This window comes from Cricetulus griseus, chromosome 6 (assembly GCF_003668045.3).
Source record: "Cricetulus griseus strain 17A/GY chromosome 6, alternate assembly CriGri-PICRH-1.0, whole genome shotgun sequence".
Lineage (NCBI taxonomy): Eukaryota > Metazoa > Chordata > Mammalia > Rodentia > Cricetidae > Cricetulus > Cricetulus griseus.
This window is the reverse complement of record NC_048599.1, coordinates 114,215,728-114,234,785: the sequence shown is the minus strand read 5'-3', so window position 1 is coordinate 114,234,785 and position 19,058 is coordinate 114,215,728. Positions and strand designations below refer to the sequence as shown.

Below are 19,058 nucleotides of genomic sequence, written 5' to 3'. Positions count from 1 at the left end.
ATTCTGTGTTTTTTAAATTCATCTAATTCATCTGCTTGCTAACTTGGATTCAAATCACTGAATCTCTCTCTCTCTCTCTCTCTCTCTCTCTCTCTCTCTCTCTCTCTCTGTGTGTGTGTGTGTGTGTGTATGTGTGTGTGTGTGTGTGTGTGTGTGTGTGTGTGTGTGACTTTGTTAGAGCTAGGGTTTGAAGTCCCCCAGTGAGCCCATGCATCTTTTGAGCATGTGATCCTCCTGCTTCAGCCTGCTAGGTAGCTGAATAACCTTATTCACAGACATAAACAGAGAGAGAAAAGAAGTCAATTTTCTTCTGCAAATTCCCAGCTGAGGTCAGGCAAGGCAAAGCTTTACTTCTCCTTCAGTCCCAGCACTCACAGCATGAACAAACAAGTGGCCTTTTAGTAGTGTATTTAGTGCCATCTGGTTTATTTTTCATTTTTTTTCTTGTTTTCTTTTTAATTACTGATTTCACTATTTGAAATGCTCCCCATGTCTAATACTGAAATGCTGTCTAGTGTTGCTAAATGCAACAAGGCTGGAGTGTGATTTGTGTAGAAATAACCTTCCTTCAGACGTTACAGTTCAGTGGGAATACATCAACAATATTGATTAAATTGGATGCCCGTAAACTGAGATACACATTAAAACAAAGGTGTTTATTGGCCAATTAACTAAAACAAAAAACTCACAGGAGTCTAATTCCTCTTGGAAAGATGTTTAATATATTGTAGGTCAATCAGTGAGTGATGAGAACTGACAGGGCTACAGAATTGAAGAGCTGGGGATCTCATGGGGACAAGAACATTGTTGTCCATTGAGATGGTCATTTTTTTGTTAGAGACACATAGAAAGCAGTTCAGACTCTCTGTCCTCAAGCATAACAGCAGGACATTTTGAGAAGCCTAGCACTGACTGACTCAGCCTAAATATCTTCAGACAGCTATCCCCAAAAAAGATCCTTCTGGACCCAGAAGGTCCCTGCTGACTTTTGTTCCACTTCCTCAGCCAAAGGGATTTTTTAGAAACTGTCAGCCAATGGGATAGGAAGCATGGCAAGAGCCTTGAGTGAAAGTGGTCCCTGTGTTCTGATAGTTTATCTAATTATTCTTTATCAATAAAAAATTGAGAGGCAGATATCAGGGTAAGAACCAGAATGATCAGAGAGATGGTAGAGAAGCTACCTTCTATATTTTCCATTCCTCCATCCAAAATAGCTGAAATCCTCTCTCAGCCCCGCCTTTCTACTTCCTGTCTCCTAACTGTCCTCAGTCCTCCAAAACCCCTATAGTTAATTTTTGTCAGCTAGCAGCTAGCTCCATCCTCTGACTCAAAGCAAACTGTATTGTCAGAGTGCGATTAAAATATCACACAACAACGTTCTGTGCTCCCTTAACACACAAGGTTTGTCTAATATTTCAGCTGTGTGGGCACACCTGGTCTAATTGGCCCAGGAGCAAGTGTGAATTTCCAGGCCACTTTTTCTATGTCCTTTCTGATTCAAGATGTTTATTTTTAACTCTCAGAATTCAACCTGCATCAGATTTCCTTGAAGTGCTGACTGTTCATGAACTCTACCTGGCAGAGTTGTTATGAGGCTAAGCAATGCTGCAGCCTGGGCCATGCAGAGGCAATGCCACTTCTTACAGAGATCACTTCACACAGACTCACACTATGTAAAACAGCCTACTAGATAGATATGATATGGCCATTGAAATCATGAACACGTAGCAGCTGTGGCTGCCTGCACAAGTCCTGCCCAAAATAATAAGATACGAAAGTAGAAGGCAGATAGTAGAGAAGAAGGGGCCACAGGACTTGGGGTAGGCGTTAAAGAGGATCCTGGGGGTGAATATGATCATATTGCACTATGTTCAAGTGTGAGACTGTCAAAAATAAAAAAAATAACATTTAAAGTACAATAATCTTTCTGTAACTAAATAATAGAATGATCCATTTATGTTCCCATTGGCAAGTTATGCCACTCCTTTGCTTAGAAAAAAAATTCTTTGATGGGGTTTGCTGGTTTGCCTTTTGACCCATATTAACAAACTCCTTCCCATGTGGTTTCTGACTGCTGCCATTTCTGATGTTAGTATTTCAGGCCATGCCATTTCACAACAGAAATGAGAAAAAGCAAGTCAAATGACTGGCTAGAAATGTCATCTGTATGTTATTTTTCATTTTCTTTAATGACTAGGACTCAGCATCTATCTTTATTGGCATTTTGTTTTTATTTTTTAATTTTATTTACTATTCTTTTAAATTTATGTGCATTGTTGTTTTGTATTTCCTGTCTGATCCCCTGAAACTGGAGTTGTGAGCTGTGATGTAGGTGCAGGGACTTGAACCTGGGACCTCCTGAAGAGCTGTCAGTGCTCTTAACCACTGAGCCATCTCTCCAGCCCAGCATTTTATTTTTTAACCCCTTTTCAATTGTCAGGTTTATATCCCTTGTATATTCTTCTATTGGGATATTTTTATTTTAATTTTGTGTGTTCTCTGAACAATACTAATCTCTTATCTTTCTTTCATCTTTTAATTTTATATTTTTGATTTATACCTTAAACATATATATATTCTCAAATATAAGAATTATTTTAAAGTACTTAGAAGTCAAGTGTTTAAAATGATTCCAGGTACCCTCATTGCTCCCATGGTGTCTGGAGAAGCTGTGAGGAAGTAGACAATGCATTCAGTTTAGAGTAGACATATTAAGCAGTTATCTATCCTTAGGCAGGTCACACAACACTGCTGGATGTCAGAGTTCTTTTTTTTTTTTTTAAGATTTTATTTACTTATTATGTATACAACATTCTGTTTCCATGTTTATCTGCACACCAGAAGAGGGCACCAGATCTCATTACGGATGGTTTTGAGCCACCATGTGGTTGCTGGGAATTGAACTCAGGACCTCTGGAAGAGCAGTCAGTGCTCTTAACCGCTGAGCCATCTCTCCAGCCCCAGAGTTCTTAACTAGTTCACAGAGTTCTTGTGAAGATTATATGATAGAGGAAGTGGATAGCCATATTTGGCTTAGCATATTCCCCAAACACCTAACTAGTTTGAATCCTTCATTTGAGGCTATTGGATTTCATCTCACCGGGGCATCTTCTGGAATAAAAGAAGTGGAAAATCACTTTAGTATGAGAAATTTGTATCTTTGCTGCTTAGAATATCTCCTCTTAGAGGAGACTCTGAGGAGATAATTGTGTGTGTATGTAGTGTGTGTGTGTGTGTGTGTGTGTGTGTGTGTGTGTGTGTGTGTGGTGTGTACATGTGGAGACCAGGCATAAACTTTTGATGTCTTTGTTAATCACTCTCCACCATATTTTTATTATTATTTTATGTTTTTGTTTGCTACAGGATCTCTCATTCTACCTGGAGCTCACCAATTTGGGTAGACTAGCAGTCTCTAGAGATCTTCCCATCTCCAGCTCCCCAGCAGTGGGATTGCAGGTGCACACTGAAGCTCTGGCTTCTGTATGGGTCCTGGCATCTGAGCTCAAGTCCTCATGCCAGTGCAGCAAGTACCTTACTGACCGAGCCATCCCCCAGCTATGAACTAATTAGAATTACTACCTTATAAGAACTCTATAGTTTTGGAAAATGAGTGAAAATTTAATATTATTTATTCAGCTGGTTAAATGACAGGGAACATGTAGGAAAAGCAAAGCAGAATGTTAGAGATGGGTCACAGCTGGGAAACCTGAATAGGGACCCCTGTGTCGTCAGAGATTTGCCTCTAATGAATGGCATATTTGAATGCTACTTTCTCAGCATCAGAACTAAAGGGAATAGGCTCTTCTCACAAAGGAACAATTCCGAGGCCCTAGACAACAATGGGTTTGCATTTAGTTGCAGGATAATTATGAAGCACAATATAAAGAGGTACTTTTTTGTTAATCTTTTAAAATAGGTATTGACAAAATAAAACTTATACTTACATATACCAATATCAAAAGTTATCTTTTTCTGTCAGAATTGGAAATGATTTCCAATCCCTTCTTTTTACCTGTCATTTGCACACAGCTTTATCTCTGTAAAAAGAAGCTATATACTGAGTACTCACAATGCAGAAAATCCCCTTAAGCATTTTCTAGCTGCCATTTGCTTTTTACTGTGTGATATTTCAGTCAGTTGGAGAGCAATAGTGGGGCAGGAGCCTCAGACGTGTTGAGGCAGTTGCACCAAGCTCTACTCAGTGTCCTGATAGGTGTTTCTCAGGAAGCACTCAGTTCAATAAAAAAGGAAATTCTAGTTTCACTTGATTGTCCTGGAGGAACTATTACAAATCATTAATTGTATTTACTGTGCACCTCCAAATACATGTTCTTTCTTCAGCACATTGATAGTTTGCATAGAGCATTTCTGCTGCCCATGAAATACAGAAAGGAAGCATCTGAGTGAACAAGCTGACTTGGCCCTTTTTTCCTGGAGCATCATTTTCACCTAAGGAATGATTGACAGCTAAACATGAGTTAATCCAACTTGAATATTTGGCAGACATGTTCTTAAAAATGAACAAAGCAAGACTGTCATTTCCAAGAGCATAAATGCTGGCATTTGCTGCCAGTAGTGAAATTCAAGGTAACAAGAATATTTGAATTGAGGGAATTGCTCATTTGCTACTTGAGATACTGACAACACACCCAACATTTTGCAGTGCTTCAAGACATGTGTGATGTGGTTGGTGGTGATATTAACAAGCATGACTTTTGATATCATGGATTATGGAAGATGTGCATGTCCAAGTGAACTCATGTTTCTCAAATGACCAAAGTATCACTTTGCACAATTGTGAGTGGTAAGGGTCACTCATGAGAAGGCAGATCAGTGGACTGCCATGTAACAGAATAAAAAGTGTTCATTGACAGGGCTTCGGATTCTACACTGGAACATTCACTCATCACCTAGTCTATTGTAAGAGTAGACAAGTGGACACAGTCATTGGACATAGCTATCAGGTGAGATTCCCCTTTGACAAATACATCTCTGTGAGAGGTTTGACTTTCTTTGAGGAATCCTTTCAAAAACGTTGCAGTTAAGTTAAATGCAAAAGTGGATGTGGCTATCCAGTTGCCTTTAATTAAACCACATGCTTTAGAAATTTGCAGAAAAAAAATGTAGACTATTATAACAAAAGACTTGCTGACTATTTTTGTTTTGTTTTGAAAATGTGGTTACTGCCGGGCATTGGTGGTGCATGCCTTTAATCCCAGCACTCAGGAGGCAGAGGCAGGCGGATCTCTGTAAATTCAAGGCCAGCCTGGTCTCCAGAGTGAGTACCAGGATAGGTTCCAAAGCTACACAGAGAAACCCTGTCTCGAAAAACCAAAAAAAAGAAAAGAAAAGAAAAGAAAAAGATAAAAAAAGAAAAAAGAAAAAGAAAAAGAAAATGTAGTTACTGTTCATTAAAACATGTTACAATAATATGCAATATTTCTTATTGTAAATATTAAGCCAACAAATCAATGCTCATTTGTTCTATTATATTCTGATAAAGCAACTATTAAAATATATAACCCACATAAACTGAAGCTCTCTTGGAGGTATATCATCATCGTAGGCAGAGTCTCTCTTTGTAGGTCAGATTGACCTTATGCTTGGGATCCTCTTGGCTTGGCCAAATGAGGGCTGGGCTTAACAGCATACAATACCATACATGGGAGAGGTATTTTTTTATTTCTCTCTCTCTCTCTCTCTCTCTCTCTCTCTCTCTCTCTCTCTCTCTCTCTCTCTCCCTTCTGTGTGTGTGTGTGTGTGTGTGTGTGTGTGTGTGTGTGTGTGTGTGTGATGTATATGAGTAAGGTCAGAGGACAATTTTCAGGAGTCTATTCTCTCCTACCATGAGATCCAGGGATTGAGCACAGGTCACCAGGTTCCCATGGCAAGTGCTTTGGGCTGTTGAGCTAAAATGGCCCAAGAGGTGTTAATTTTTTAAGGGTGTAAAGGAGTCCTGAGATTTGAAAGTTTGGGGACCACTAGATTAAAGTAACTAGAGATGAGGTAATGGGTTAATGAGGGAAAGGAAATTCATGCTTATCTGGAATGTCTATTGTTCTGAGCTCATTTATTCTCTTGATTACTCTAGAATCAGTATCTATTAGTGTATATGGATGAAGAGACTAACTGCAAAGTCTGTTGAATGTTACAAAGCCTTTCCAGGATCTTTCCTCTTATCTTTCATTGTCTTCTTACTTGATAAAATTTTGCTCTATACTTACAAGATTTGGTTTGATTAAGAAATGTGAGTTTTCATCTTGTGTATATATGTGGGATGCTAGCTGGACAGAGGAATTTAGCTGGAGATACAATGGAAAGAAAAACACAGTTTTGCAGTTTTTTTGTTGTTTTGTTTGTTTGTTTTGTACTTTGTTTACAACTTGAATGATAAATTTTGCCAGGAAGAAATAGAGAAGCAGGTTTAGCCAACATGATATAGATTCTTTCAGGAGACCAAATGTGTAATCTTCTTTCAGGTCCTTACTAGCTACCCACTGTGCAGTGGTCTGGTCTCCTCCGGTCATGCCCTATGGTTACTAATGGCACCTAGTATTTATTGAGAACTTAGCAAGGTCAAGCAAAATGCTTCCATTCATGATCTGACCTAATCCTCACAACCACTCTGTGTGATTAGAACTAGGGCTCTCAATTTACTGAAAAAGAAACATGATTTGAGAGGAGAAATGACCCAGCTAAGGCCATGTTAGGAGTGACTCAATGAGCCCAGATTCTATCCAGAACTGACTCTGGAGCCCATGTTGTCTTTCAAGGTGCCTGTCCACTAAAGAACTTCAGTTCCTTGTGGAATGGATCTAGATCCCCTGCCCCCAGATATTTCCACACTCAGCATACTGCTTGAGGCTCTGCAATTTTTTTAAACGAACCAAAGAATGAAAAGACTGCTTGAATGAAAGCCAAGCATGGTTGCTCATAGCAATTATCTCAGCACTTGGCCTAAGGCAGGATGGTTGCTTAATTTCAAGGCCAGTCACGCTGCATGGCAAGTTCAAGGCCAGCCTTGGCTATAGAATGATACCCTGTCTCAAACAAAACAAAGCAAAACAAAACTATGTTGAAATTAACATACATAGAACTAAATAAAAGGCCAAACTACTTTGGTTTTTCCTGAAGTGTTTTTAAGGACTAGGTTTCATTGCTAGTTCAAGGTGTTGCCTCCCAATTTTTCTAGTTCAAGGTGTTGCCTCTTAATTTAGCTGAGTCATCTAACCTTGTTAATTTTAATTGTTTCTTTGATAACATTCTATACTCATTGTTTCCCTATTGTATGTCAAATTACTACATCTTATCCCGAGACAGGAAGAATGAAGCAAAAGTACTTGGTACTGATGGAATTGCCCTCTATTAGACTGTACTGAAACTTATTGCACGAGGACATGTGATATGCCAAATGATTTCATGCAAACTCCAGGCAGGTGCAGAGTTCTTCTATTTACCAAAGAAAAAGTCAGAAGCAGAGGGAGGCTGTTATAGTAGATGAGATGTTTTCAGTGGCAAATGTATTGACCTTTACAGATGGACCAAGTAATTGATAACAGTGGCCACACCTTCCTACTTATTATTTGGCATTGTTAAAGAATACATTTGAGTCATTGTTACTCTTCCTAGACATCTGCATGTCTTGTGTTACAGGAATTGCTAGAAGCCACCTACTGTCTGTTTATCCAGGGACAGAATCCTGATGTTTGGGTGGAATGTGTTTCCTTTTAGTTATCTTTGTTACGTAAATAGACATAAGATTTTTGGGTAAAAATTCTGACTAAACTTCTTAAATTGGGAAAATAAAATTCAGCATTCATTTGTAATTAAGAGGAGGAAAGTACCAAAACAGGAATAGGAGGGACTTTTCTTGCCTTATAAATATATTCAATGGTGAAACTGAAGCATTCCTCTGAAGCCCACTGACATGGCCAGGTCTGTCCTTCCTCACCACACCAGTTAGAAACTGTGCTGGCGATCCTACATAAGCAGTGATCCTAGCTAACACAATAAGGCAGGAAAAGATAAACAGAGGAAGGGACATTGAAGAAGACATTGTTACGCACAGATATGTGACTTAAGACATCCAGAGGTCTACAAAAGCAGGTGAGAATTAATGAGAGGAAATTTGTAAAGGTTTTGGGACAAAAAATGAATATTCAAAATATATTGCGCTTTGATAAATTACTATTGAGAACTGGGATTTTACAAATCTCAAGGAATAGATAATATAAAGACAGAAGAAAGTGAAAGTTTTTCTTTTTGTACAATGAAAACAGTGAAGTGGTTCTCAGAGACATATAACAAGAATTAAAGGAAGCAGATATACCTGTTACATGACATGACCAGAAAGTTCAAGAGGCTTAAGAGGTCCACTTTCCCCAAACTGATCTACCATTTCATTACAGTCTCTTTTAAAATCTCAACATATTTTTTTCAGAGACATTGATAAATTGATTCTAAAATCTATGCGGGTGCAAAGTTAGGAAAACCAAAAGGACGGCATTGGAGGACTTACTTTCCTGATTTCTCTTTTTATAAAGCTACTGCAAGCAAAACTGAGGCATGTGCTGTTCCCTGATCCAGAGTGACAGAACCAATGAAAGAGAAATGAATGTCTACATTTAGACTCATATGACACCAAGCCAATTCAATGTGGAAAGTCTTGCTTAACAAATAGTTCTAGAATCACCAATTCCACGTGGAAACAAAAGATGGATAACTCTCAATGTTTTTCATTCTCAATATAAAAATTCATTTGGTTGTGATTCACAGGTCTAAATGGAAGACCTTTAATCTTAAAGTTTCTATAAGAAGACATAGAAGAAAAAAGAAAGTATGGAAGAAATTTTTATCACTTTAGAAAAGGCCAATGTTTCTCAGAACAACAACAACAAAATTAAAAACTGATAGGCTGATCTTCATCAAATTTTTTTTTAAAAAACAACATTGTTAGTAAATTAAAATACAAGCTACAAACTGGTAAGAATATCTCAGAAACAAATTGGACAAAGAATTTGTATCTAAAATACATAACGAGGGGACATGGGAGATGGCTCAACAGTTAAGAGCACTTGCAGAGGACCCAGGTTTGTTACCAGCATCCACTCAGTGAACAGCTCAGAACCATCTGCAACTCTAGTTCTGGGGGCTCTGAATCCTCCTTCTGGACTCCGAAGACACACATGGTGCACAAACACACAAAACAAGAGCCCATACAAAACAATATTAATAATACAATCAAAAATTTTTAGATGGTTAAAAGGTTTAAAAAGATATTTCACAAAATATGACATTAGGACAAATAAACACATGAAAAGATGTTCAACATCAGTCCTCAATAAACACAAATAAAAGCAACAACATGACAAACTCATCAGAACATCTAAAATGAAAAGAACTGATGCTTTAGTGAAAATGTGGTAATTCTAATCCTACTGACACCATGGTCCACTGATGATGATGGTGATGTGGATCACATGGCAACCTTACAAACTGTTCTTGGAAATAAAAGGTAGCACATCTACTTTGCAAAGAGTCTGGTAGTTTCTTGAAATTAAAAAAATTATACAATTTAACAAATCTATCTATGCATTTAAGAGAAATAAAAAATACATCTTTTGTAAAGTTTTATGTGCAAGTGGTTATACCAACATTTTCTACAGTGTCCAGAATGTGGCAACAACCTAACTATACATCAGTGGAAGAATGAATAAAGAAACTGTAGCAGATCTGTAAAGGGCTGTGTGTTAAACAGGGGGAGCAGACTGCTGATATGCACAACAAAGTCATAAAGACATTTAAAAGCAGTTTGCTGAACAAAAGAAGCCAGATACCAGGCATAGGTGAGCTGGCCCCAGGGCATGAACAAGGAAGAGCAAGGGCCCCACTGCTTGTCTGTCATGTGGTAGCATGGGCGCTAGAGAAATGCCCTGTGCCTTGCCCCTCAACCCTCTACACCTGCAGCACTTGGGAGAGCTGGCCCCTGGGAGCATGAGAGTGGAAGAACTGTCCCTGCCTCTCACTGGCTGCAGCACTTGGGAGAGCAGGCCCGGCACCTCACCTAGGCAGCATAGTAGAGCTGACCCTGTTGGCAGAGGCACGGGTGCACTGGCTCTGAGGTGAGAGTGGGAGAGCTTGTCGCACCTCCCTCGTCTGCCGTATGGTATCCAGGGTAAGGGAAAGATGTCTTCCCCATTTTGCCCCTTGCCACCTGAGAGCAAGAGAGTTGGCCCTGCCCCTCGCCACCTGCAACACTTGGGAGAGTGGCCCCTGCACTCACTTAACCGGGGCAACACTGTGTTTGTCCTGCCGGTGAAGGTGTGGGTGAGCTGGCCCTGAGGGGTGAGAGCAGGAGAACAGGCCCTACACTTTGCTCCTTGTTGCAAGGGTGAACTAGCTGGGGGCAGTGCTGAAGAGCTCACCCTGGTGGTGAGGATGGGGAAGAATTGGTGGGTTGACCATCTCAGCTATTACCCAGGTACAGAAACTAGAGCTATGAGTTGACTCATCCCAACATCCACTCCATCTATGATCTGCTGGGGCACATGAAGGGGCTGTCCTGCAGACCCAAAGCTGCAGGATCTCCACAACAGAGGACTCCAAGAGGAGTCCCAGTGAGGGCCCAGTATTGATAGTGCAGCAGAAACCAGAGGCCTAGAACCAGACAAATGACTCATTGCAATGTAAAGACTGCAAATAAAGTAAATATGGACTAAAGAGTATACTGTGACTCACTGTGCAACACTAGTTCCAAGAAGAAATATTTATGAAGGAGGAGTGAAGAGCAAAGGGGTCAGAACCAGGCTGGTGAAACCCACAGAAACAGCTTACCTGAGCAAGGGGGAGCTCTTGGCACCCAGACTGATCACAGGGAAACCAGCATGGGACTGATCCAGACCCCATGAATGGGTATCAGTGAGGAGGCCTCGGAAATCTATGGGGCCTCTTGTAGTAGATCAGTACTTATCCTTAACATAGGAATGGACTTTGAGAGCCCACTCCACATAAAGGGACACTCCCTCAGCCTAGACACACTGGGGAGGGCCTAGGCCCTATCCCAAAGGATATGACAGACTCTGAAGATTCCCCCCCCCATGGAAGGCCTCACTCTCCCTGGGGAGCAACAATGGTATGGGATAGGTAGGGTGTTAGTGGGGGGCAGGGGAGGAGGGGAGGGAGAGGGAACTGGGATTGATATGTAAAACAATCTTGTTTCTAATTTAAATTTAAAAAATGGAGAAAAAACAGAAGAAATATTTATTTATTTGTTCTTCTTTTCTTTTAAAATTTACTTCATTTTATTTTATGGAGGGAGATTGCAGGGGCAAAGGCTGAAGTCAAGGGAACAGGGAGATGGGTGGGATCAAGATGCAAGGTGTGAAAGCCACAAAGAATCAATAAAATGTTTAAAAAATAAATAAAGAAAGAAGCCAGGCATGACGAGTGCATACTACACATTCTTACATCTATATGAGAGCCAAGAACAGACAAACACAATCTAAACAATAGAAATCAGAAAGCGGTTGCTTCTGAGGAGGCAGAACTGACTAGACCAGGCCATGAAGAATCCTTCCAAGAAGAAGACCAGTCTGGAATGTTGATTATTTTGGTCCATTCAATCACCAAACTCATCAAACAGCATTGTTTGCTGTGTGATTTTTTAGAGCATTCCAATTAGATCTTTATTGATCTGCCTACTTCCCTCCCTTTCTTCCTGGGATGAAGACATGATTAGTGCCCCAGCAGGCTTCTTGGACCATGAAGACAAAACCCATGACAGACAGACAGCAGGAAAGTCTTGGATTCCTATGTGTGGAGCACTAAGCCAGCCCTGAACTGCACTTCTCCAGTGGAGGAGAGAGAAACAATCCTCCTTTTAAGCCAGTGTCTCTCTGTGACTTGCAACCAAACAAAATTTCTGAGAATTAGAATCAGTAAGAATTTACTTTCAGAGTAAAATTGTTTGGCTATGTCAAATTACAGTTGAGAACTATAATAACTCTTCCTCCTCCTCTTCCTTTTCCTCTTTCTCCTTCTTCAATACAGGGTTTCTCTGTGTAGTGTTGGCTGTCCTGGAACTTGCTTTGCACAATAGGCTGTCCTTGAACTCAGAGATCCACCTGCCTCTGCCTCCCAGGTTCTTGGACTATAGGCATGTGCCGCTACCACCCAGCTTATGAGAACTATACTAAACCTCTAAACGGAAATAATATTATTTGCTTCTTATAGATGCTGCTCCATTTGATGTATTAAGATATCAAATGCTTATGTACATTTGGGAAATTGTGTGGGGTGTGTGTGTGAGAGAGAGAGAGGGGGGGAGAGAAAGAGAAAAAGAGAGAGATTGTAGTATAAAGTTAATGCAGTTAATTCTTTGAATCAAACCAGATCTTTCCACGAATCTCATTTAATCATGTGCCCTTGGGTAACTTGCTGACCTCTTTGAGTTCTTTGTCATTTCCTTTGAGTACAGGACTCAACGAGACCAGCTTTAACCTTCCATCATTATAGAGATGGAATGACATCATGTATATGAAATGTTCTGCATAAGAGGCTGGCATGCAGCAAATGGCAGCTCCTTTTCGGTGGGAGAATATTAAATAACTTGCTTGATTTTGAACATGTCATTGACCATACAGGTAAGCCATCACAAAGCAATTTGCCCTTGACTATCATCTGTATAATACATAGTTTTAATGGCTGATTATAGCATTTTATAATAGGGTCACTGCCTCATTTCCTGTTGAGTTTAATTGCAGAGCAGGCGTCTTCTCTCTGAAATGAGAGGAAGCCACATTTCCCAAAGTGCGTCAGAGAAAGCTTCAAAAATAGTTATTTTGACAGAAAGACTCAGAAGAAATGTAGGTTCATATCAAATAGCCCTAGAAAGTGGTGGTCACTGAGGACTGAAGATCTCAGAGGGACCGGTATGTGTGGCCTGTGTAGCCGACAGTGAAAGACAAAGTCTCCTTGTCCGCAAGCAGGAAACCTACTTGGCTATATCCTGACTTGCAACCCTGGCAGATGATGCAGGGTCTGTGGGCTGAACCATGAAGTTATGATGACCCCACCTTGACGGAAACTACCTAGACCACAGAGAATTGCTGAGATCCCAACACAAGACAGAAATGCCAGGGTGTTGACAGGCTCCTGGCACAGCAGCTTGGGCGTGGATAACATCTGTAGAAACCAGTGCCCAGGGATGCCAGGGAGTTCACTTACTTACCTGCAAGGGTTGGTGATTTCCTCTGGTGTTGTTTTCATAAAAGGAGAAACGGGCTTTTCCACAAAAGAGCCAAAGCCCAGTCTGAAGTTGCTGGTTAATTTAGACATCTCTTTGGCAAGCCGGGAACCCAGCTCTTTGATTGTGTTGAGGTCGTCATCCATGGAGGCCGAGAGATCCATGAGGTAATACAGATCTACTGGGTAATCTTCCGTTTGTCGTACTTGTACTTGCAGAGTCTGCTCGCCACCTGAAATGACCCACGAGAAAGGCAAATCTATAAACACAGCAGTTACTTGTAATGAACCAATCTTAAACTAGCTGGCTACTCTATTTCAGTGTGACCTTATTAAGGTGCATGCAATCTCATGAAGTGTGCGGTAGCATTTATAAATGAACACATCCTTGCAAATCTCTCAGTGGTGAGTTTTGAAGGGCTGAAAGAGGTGTATGTTGAGATATTTTATATCTCCTTGGGAGAAGTAGCATCCATTTAGATGAAAGATAAGCTGTGTTTTTGTGTGCATGGCTTTAGAAAAGTTGAACCAAATAAAAGGGAGATCAAATCCACATTTCAGTCCTTGAAGAAATGTGCAGTGATATGGGCGACATTTGAGTAATTCGAACACTCACCGCTAGAGAAGCTGTCTTCAGTGACACTTTTGGAGTGCATGAAGAGGAATCGTAGTAATTCCCCATTTTCTTCAGATTGGGGAATAGGAATCCCAATAACCAATGATGTGTGTTGGGCGCTAGTGGGATTAGTGGGCAGCAAGTCACAGACATAATGCTAGGAAACCGATCATTCCATACCTGGTCTCAATTTAAGAACCAAGCTTTGGGGAGAGATCTGAACAATGTCAGAGCTATTCTTCTGTCGGCCTACGCTGAGAGGCTTATTTTGAAGGATTTCCACTTGGGAGACAGGGTTTTCGATGAAGGGTAATTGACATCCTTTGGCCAAGAGATTTTCTGGGGTGTCACACCTTTCGCCAGCTCCAGACAGGTGGGTAAAATTCTAAAAGGGGAAAAATCATAAAGAGGAGAAGAAGACAAATCTGCATCTCCTGGTAACATTCCACGCCTTAATTTTTGTATGTGTTTTGTGAGATTAATATATGCTAAGTACCTTAGACCCCCATGAGACTGGTAGTGATTGGCAGGTGGAGTAACATCAATAACTGGAGAATTTGGCCAGTAAAATTTTTAGTAAAACTGGAGCCTCTTTTTAATGATACTCAATCAAATTCATCTGTTTGTTTTTGTTTTTTTTTTCAAAGCCCATGCTTTGAAGTTTCTCCCATGAACTGAGTAAATCTTTAAAATGACTGAGTACCCAAAGTTGACTGTTTCCTGTGAATTTATTTGTTCAGGATGAATGATTGGCTCCTGGACTCCTAGGACTGTCATGCTTTGTATGTCTGTCACCAAACACAGAGAGATGTTTTCTGTGGATTCCTAAAGGACGGATCACCTGACATCTCCCGGACTGGCACTCAACTGGTTCTATTCGCTGATGTAGTCCCTTTGATTACAGCAACACTTGCTGAAATTGACCTCTCAAGGACTTGAAGCTCAGTGTCTTAAAGGATTCCAGTTCAAGGTCTCTTAGAGCTTTCTCCCAGGCTTGGAGGTTGAAAGAGAGGATGGTTTAAAGTCTGTACTCTTTACACTGTCTGGGATTCCAGAAAATCCTAGCTCTTCTGTTCCATCCAGATAGGAGGCTGAGGGGTGTAGGGCCTAGCAGGGATTTAGCTACTCCAACTTTACAGCACCCAAAGCAGGGAGATGGAGCCAACATAAGAACAGAGCAGGTGCTACTGACAGGCAAAGTGGTTCCCCAGCTGAACTGACCATAGGCAAAATTGAACTGAGGCACTTGGGAAGTGTGTGTGTATGTGTGTGTGTGTGTGTGTGTGTGTGTGTGTGTGTGTGTGTGTGTGTGTGTGTGTGTGATGGGCTCATGGAGGCCAGTTTGGTGTTTACTAAGAACCAAACTAATGCTCATGTCTTTTACTAAGAACTGAACTAATGCTCATATCTTTTATTAAAAACCAACTGCTCATATCTTTTCTTTGCCCCTTAGGATTCTAAACCATGCCTTCTCTTTTCACTAACTAGGAAAGCACCTTTTCTTCTAAAATGGACTCTTGAAATGCAATTTGTTGCTGGGCGTTGGTGGCGCATGCCTTTAATCCCAGCACTCAGGAGGCAGAAGCAGGTGGATCTATGTGAGTTAGAGGCCAGCCTGGTCTCCAGATCGAGTGCCAGGATAGGCTCCAAAGCTACACAGAGAAACCCTGTCTCGAAAAACCAAGAAAGAAAATGTAATTTGTTACTTGCCAATCAGACCTGTTCAGATTTGTGGCTGTAGCCTGGGTATGGGAAACTCTGCAACTTCCCATGATGTAACAAAGGCAAACAGAGGCCGGACGAGAGGCCTCAGAATCCTTCCTAACACACTGCAATGGCTATCAGCTGTGTTTAGCCTTTGCCAAAAGAACAGAGGTGGTGTGAACTGCAGAAGCAGTTTGTGTATGCTCTAAGCTTTGTTCATTCTTTGCTCTAATAGCCACAGCTGTCTGCTACAGCTGATGTACTAATGACTGTTTCTATTATTGGAGAGGCCTCTACAATGATCTGGCCTTAATACTTGATGATCACTTGGCCAGCTACAAGGAAAACTCTCAGTAGCACCTGAGGAAACACTTATTAATGTAAAGATGAATTTAAATGTGAATTCTAGTAGGCTGGAGAGATAGCTCAACAGCTAAGAATGCTTATTGCTCTTCCAGAGGACCCAAATTCCCAGGACCTATATCAGGAAACCCACAACTGCCTATAATTATAGCTCCAGGTGATCTAATTCCCTCTCCTAGCCTCCATGAGCACATATATGGACACACACACACACACACACACACACACACACACACACCTAAACATAAATTCTAGGTTGAAATTTTTGTCTCTGCCATGAAACTAATATTGTATTCTAGACAATGTCCAAGGAACATATGGGTTTGTTTCTTGTTGAATATTATCAACACTGCATTTGCTATTGGAACTCAAAAGAGCATATTGCCTTGAATTTTGTTTGTGGCCTAAGCATTTGAGGCAGTGGAGGGGTTTATGCTTTCCAGCCTGTGAGGTAACCCTCCACAGATGTGGAATTTGGGTTCTAACAGTTACAGCCCAGTTCTAAGCCAGGCATCTAGATTCCTTTCCCTTTGAGCATACTATTAGGCTCTTGTTGGCATTTGTAAGCATTGATTGGCATGTAGATTCTTTCTGTGGGTGGGACTTAAGATCCAGAAAGCCAAAGGCCTCTTTTTCTTAGTGTGGAGCCTTCACACATTGCTCTCTCATCACAGCACAGGCTGGGACTTGGTCTGTCTTGTTAGACAGGCTCCATGGTCCCCACTCTTCACACAGTTTTCCCTCTGACCAGACAAGACTGTTTCTTTAGAGCTTTGCAATTGCTGTGCAAGAGTCACTCAGTTCATGAACATGTAATTTGTAAAAGAATTGCCTGATGTATGAATCATAGCTTTCCTTTCTTGAAGTACCTAGCAGAGACTCACAACAGATCTCAGGTCCCAGAAGGAACAGAACCACACTGTAGCAACATTAAATGTCTGTTTCACTTTATCAACATCATCGCCGTGGCCACCAATACCTTTAAAGCAAGAGAAGTAACCAGATGGCTGGAACCCTTTTAGTCTTAGTACTGGGGTGGCAGAAGCAGGTATATCTCTGTGAGTTCCAGGCCAGTCAGTGCTATGTAGTGAGACCCTATCCCAAAAATAAAAACTAAAAAAATTAATTAACTAATTAACTAAGAGAGGTCACTAGATTTAATAAAGGATGCTTAGCTAAGTTTTTTAAAAAATAATTTGATATCCATTCCTTCAGTAAATTGTTTTCAAAATACACGTGAATACAACCTTGACCCACTGACACTCAGTTCCCTTTCTTGATCTGGTTTAATCACAAAACGCCACAGAGAGAAAGGCTTTCACTGAGGACATTAACTGATGTGCAAACAGTGTCCGGCAACAGGGTGATGGCCAGTGATTTACCTCCTGGGAGCACCAGGCACAGTGAGGTCCCATGAGCAAGCAGTCTGAGCAGGATTCTGCACCACCCCAGGCACAACCACCTAAGGGCAAAGCCAGCAAGACCAGGAGTTAAAGCACTTTCATTCATTCTGCTTATGGGTCTAACGCTTCTTACTCAAACAAAGCTACATCAAACTTTACTTTAGAAAATGGATCCTCAGAAGGCTAGTAACTCAAGTCAAAGTTTGTAGTTTATACCTATCACATTGGGAGTATATACACCATGTAAACAGAAGTTAGCTCTCTTTTGTCTTAAACCACAGCAGCGTCTAACTGCCCAGCAACGCAAAATTATCTGATTTATTTTCCTATTCAACACCTGCCATTTAATTTCAAAAACTTACCTGTACCCATTAAAAAGGCTTCTCTTAAAAGTTCAGCATTTCTGTTTCTAAAATCCTTCTCCATTCTCAAGAATATGACTCCCAAGTGGACAGCCTTGTCATACAACAAAACAGAAAAGCTTCCGAAGTGACTATCACAATAACACTCAGAAGCCCCATTGTGCACGAAGGCTGTCTAATTCACCTCATTAAAATGCCCATGCAACCTTTGTATTTATTTACCTAGCACCTAGAACATTCGCCAGGGGAAATGCCCCAAGTGTCTCTGTGGCAAGAGAGCCATCAGGCAGATCAGATGAAAAATGACTGCAGGTCTGCTTTCTGAAGCAAATGACAGTTTGTCAAGCATAAGATGACGAGAGAGATATACCGGAGTGCTTCAGCCTTACCTTGGACGCGATCATTCCTTCCTAGAAGTAGCAGGAACAGGCAGAGCAGCTCAATCCCCATTCGGTTCAGTTTTCACTGTGCAGACAGATTAAAAATGAATTACCTCCAGGGTTACAAGACCAAAGCTGGAGGCCGTGAAAGTCTTTCTTTCAGTGTAAGAAAAAAAAAAAAAAAAGTGAAGCTACTTACACCGCTTTGAAAAGTAACTTGAGCTGTAAATTCGAAAGCTTTCATTAAGATTGAAATGAAAATAGAAGCTACCTGGACGGGCAAGGCAGAAAAGCTGGGTTTAAAAGCAGCTTCAACACGATTACTTCCTTGTTCGCCATATAAGGAAAGCAGGTGTACAATCACGGGGAAGGTGGGGAGAGTCATGCAGGAGACATTTTTGTGTGTGTCAATTCTATTAGTCTTACTGCATCCTAGGGAAAATTAGTGTCTTTAGTGAAATGGTGATCAATGGGCTGTCCAAAGACCAACTGAAGTGCATGGTTTTCAAAACAATTTTAATGCAAGAAGGATGTGAAATAAAATGCCAGGGTTTAAGCTAAATGTAAGGAATCTTAAAAAAAAAAAAAAAAAGCTGAAAATACCTGAGATTTTTGTTTTTCATGTTAGAGCCTCTGCAGAGAATTGAAATAAGCTCTGAAAAATATAAACATTATTCTACAGTCAAATTAGAAGTTAGGCTAAGGAGAACAAAACACTGTTTTATTTTTCAAATTATATGAGATTTGCTTCTCACAAGTATAGGATTCATACATATATGAAATATATATATATGATATATATATGATATATATATATATATATATATATAATATATATATATTGGAAACACAGTATATGAAGAACAACTAGGTCAAAATAAAGACAGTCTCAACACAATAGAAGCAGCAGAAAGAGAAATAATAGCAGCCAAGCTTCTGAATCCCTGCTTCTAGAGGACTCTTCCAGGGTGAGGATCACACAGAACCT

The 19,058-nt window shown here is 40.6% G+C and overlaps 1 protein-coding gene across 1 annotated transcript in view; it reads right to left on the bottom strand.

Annotated features, from left to right (window-relative positions):
• The window catches only part of Itgb6 (integrin subunit beta 6), an 82,060-nt gene extending 63,335 nt beyond the window's left edge, over window positions 1–18,725 (bottom strand). The window contains exons 1-5 of the mRNA XM_035446632.1: window positions 18,674–18,725; window positions 18,080–18,155; window positions 17,308–17,387; window positions 14,039–14,243; window positions 13,229–13,475 (exon numbers count right to left, since the gene is read on the bottom strand). Of these exons, the coding sequence (XP_035302523.1) occupies window positions 13,229–13,475; window positions 14,039–14,243; window positions 17,308–17,387; window positions 18,080–18,140 (593 nt within the window). The 5' untranslated portion in view covers window positions 18,141–18,155; window positions 18,674–18,725. The remainder of the gene's footprint in view (window positions 1–13,228; window positions 13,476–14,038; window positions 14,244–17,307; window positions 17,388–18,079; window positions 18,156–18,673) is intronic.
• Between the last annotated feature and the right edge of the window lie 333 nt (window positions 18,726–19,058).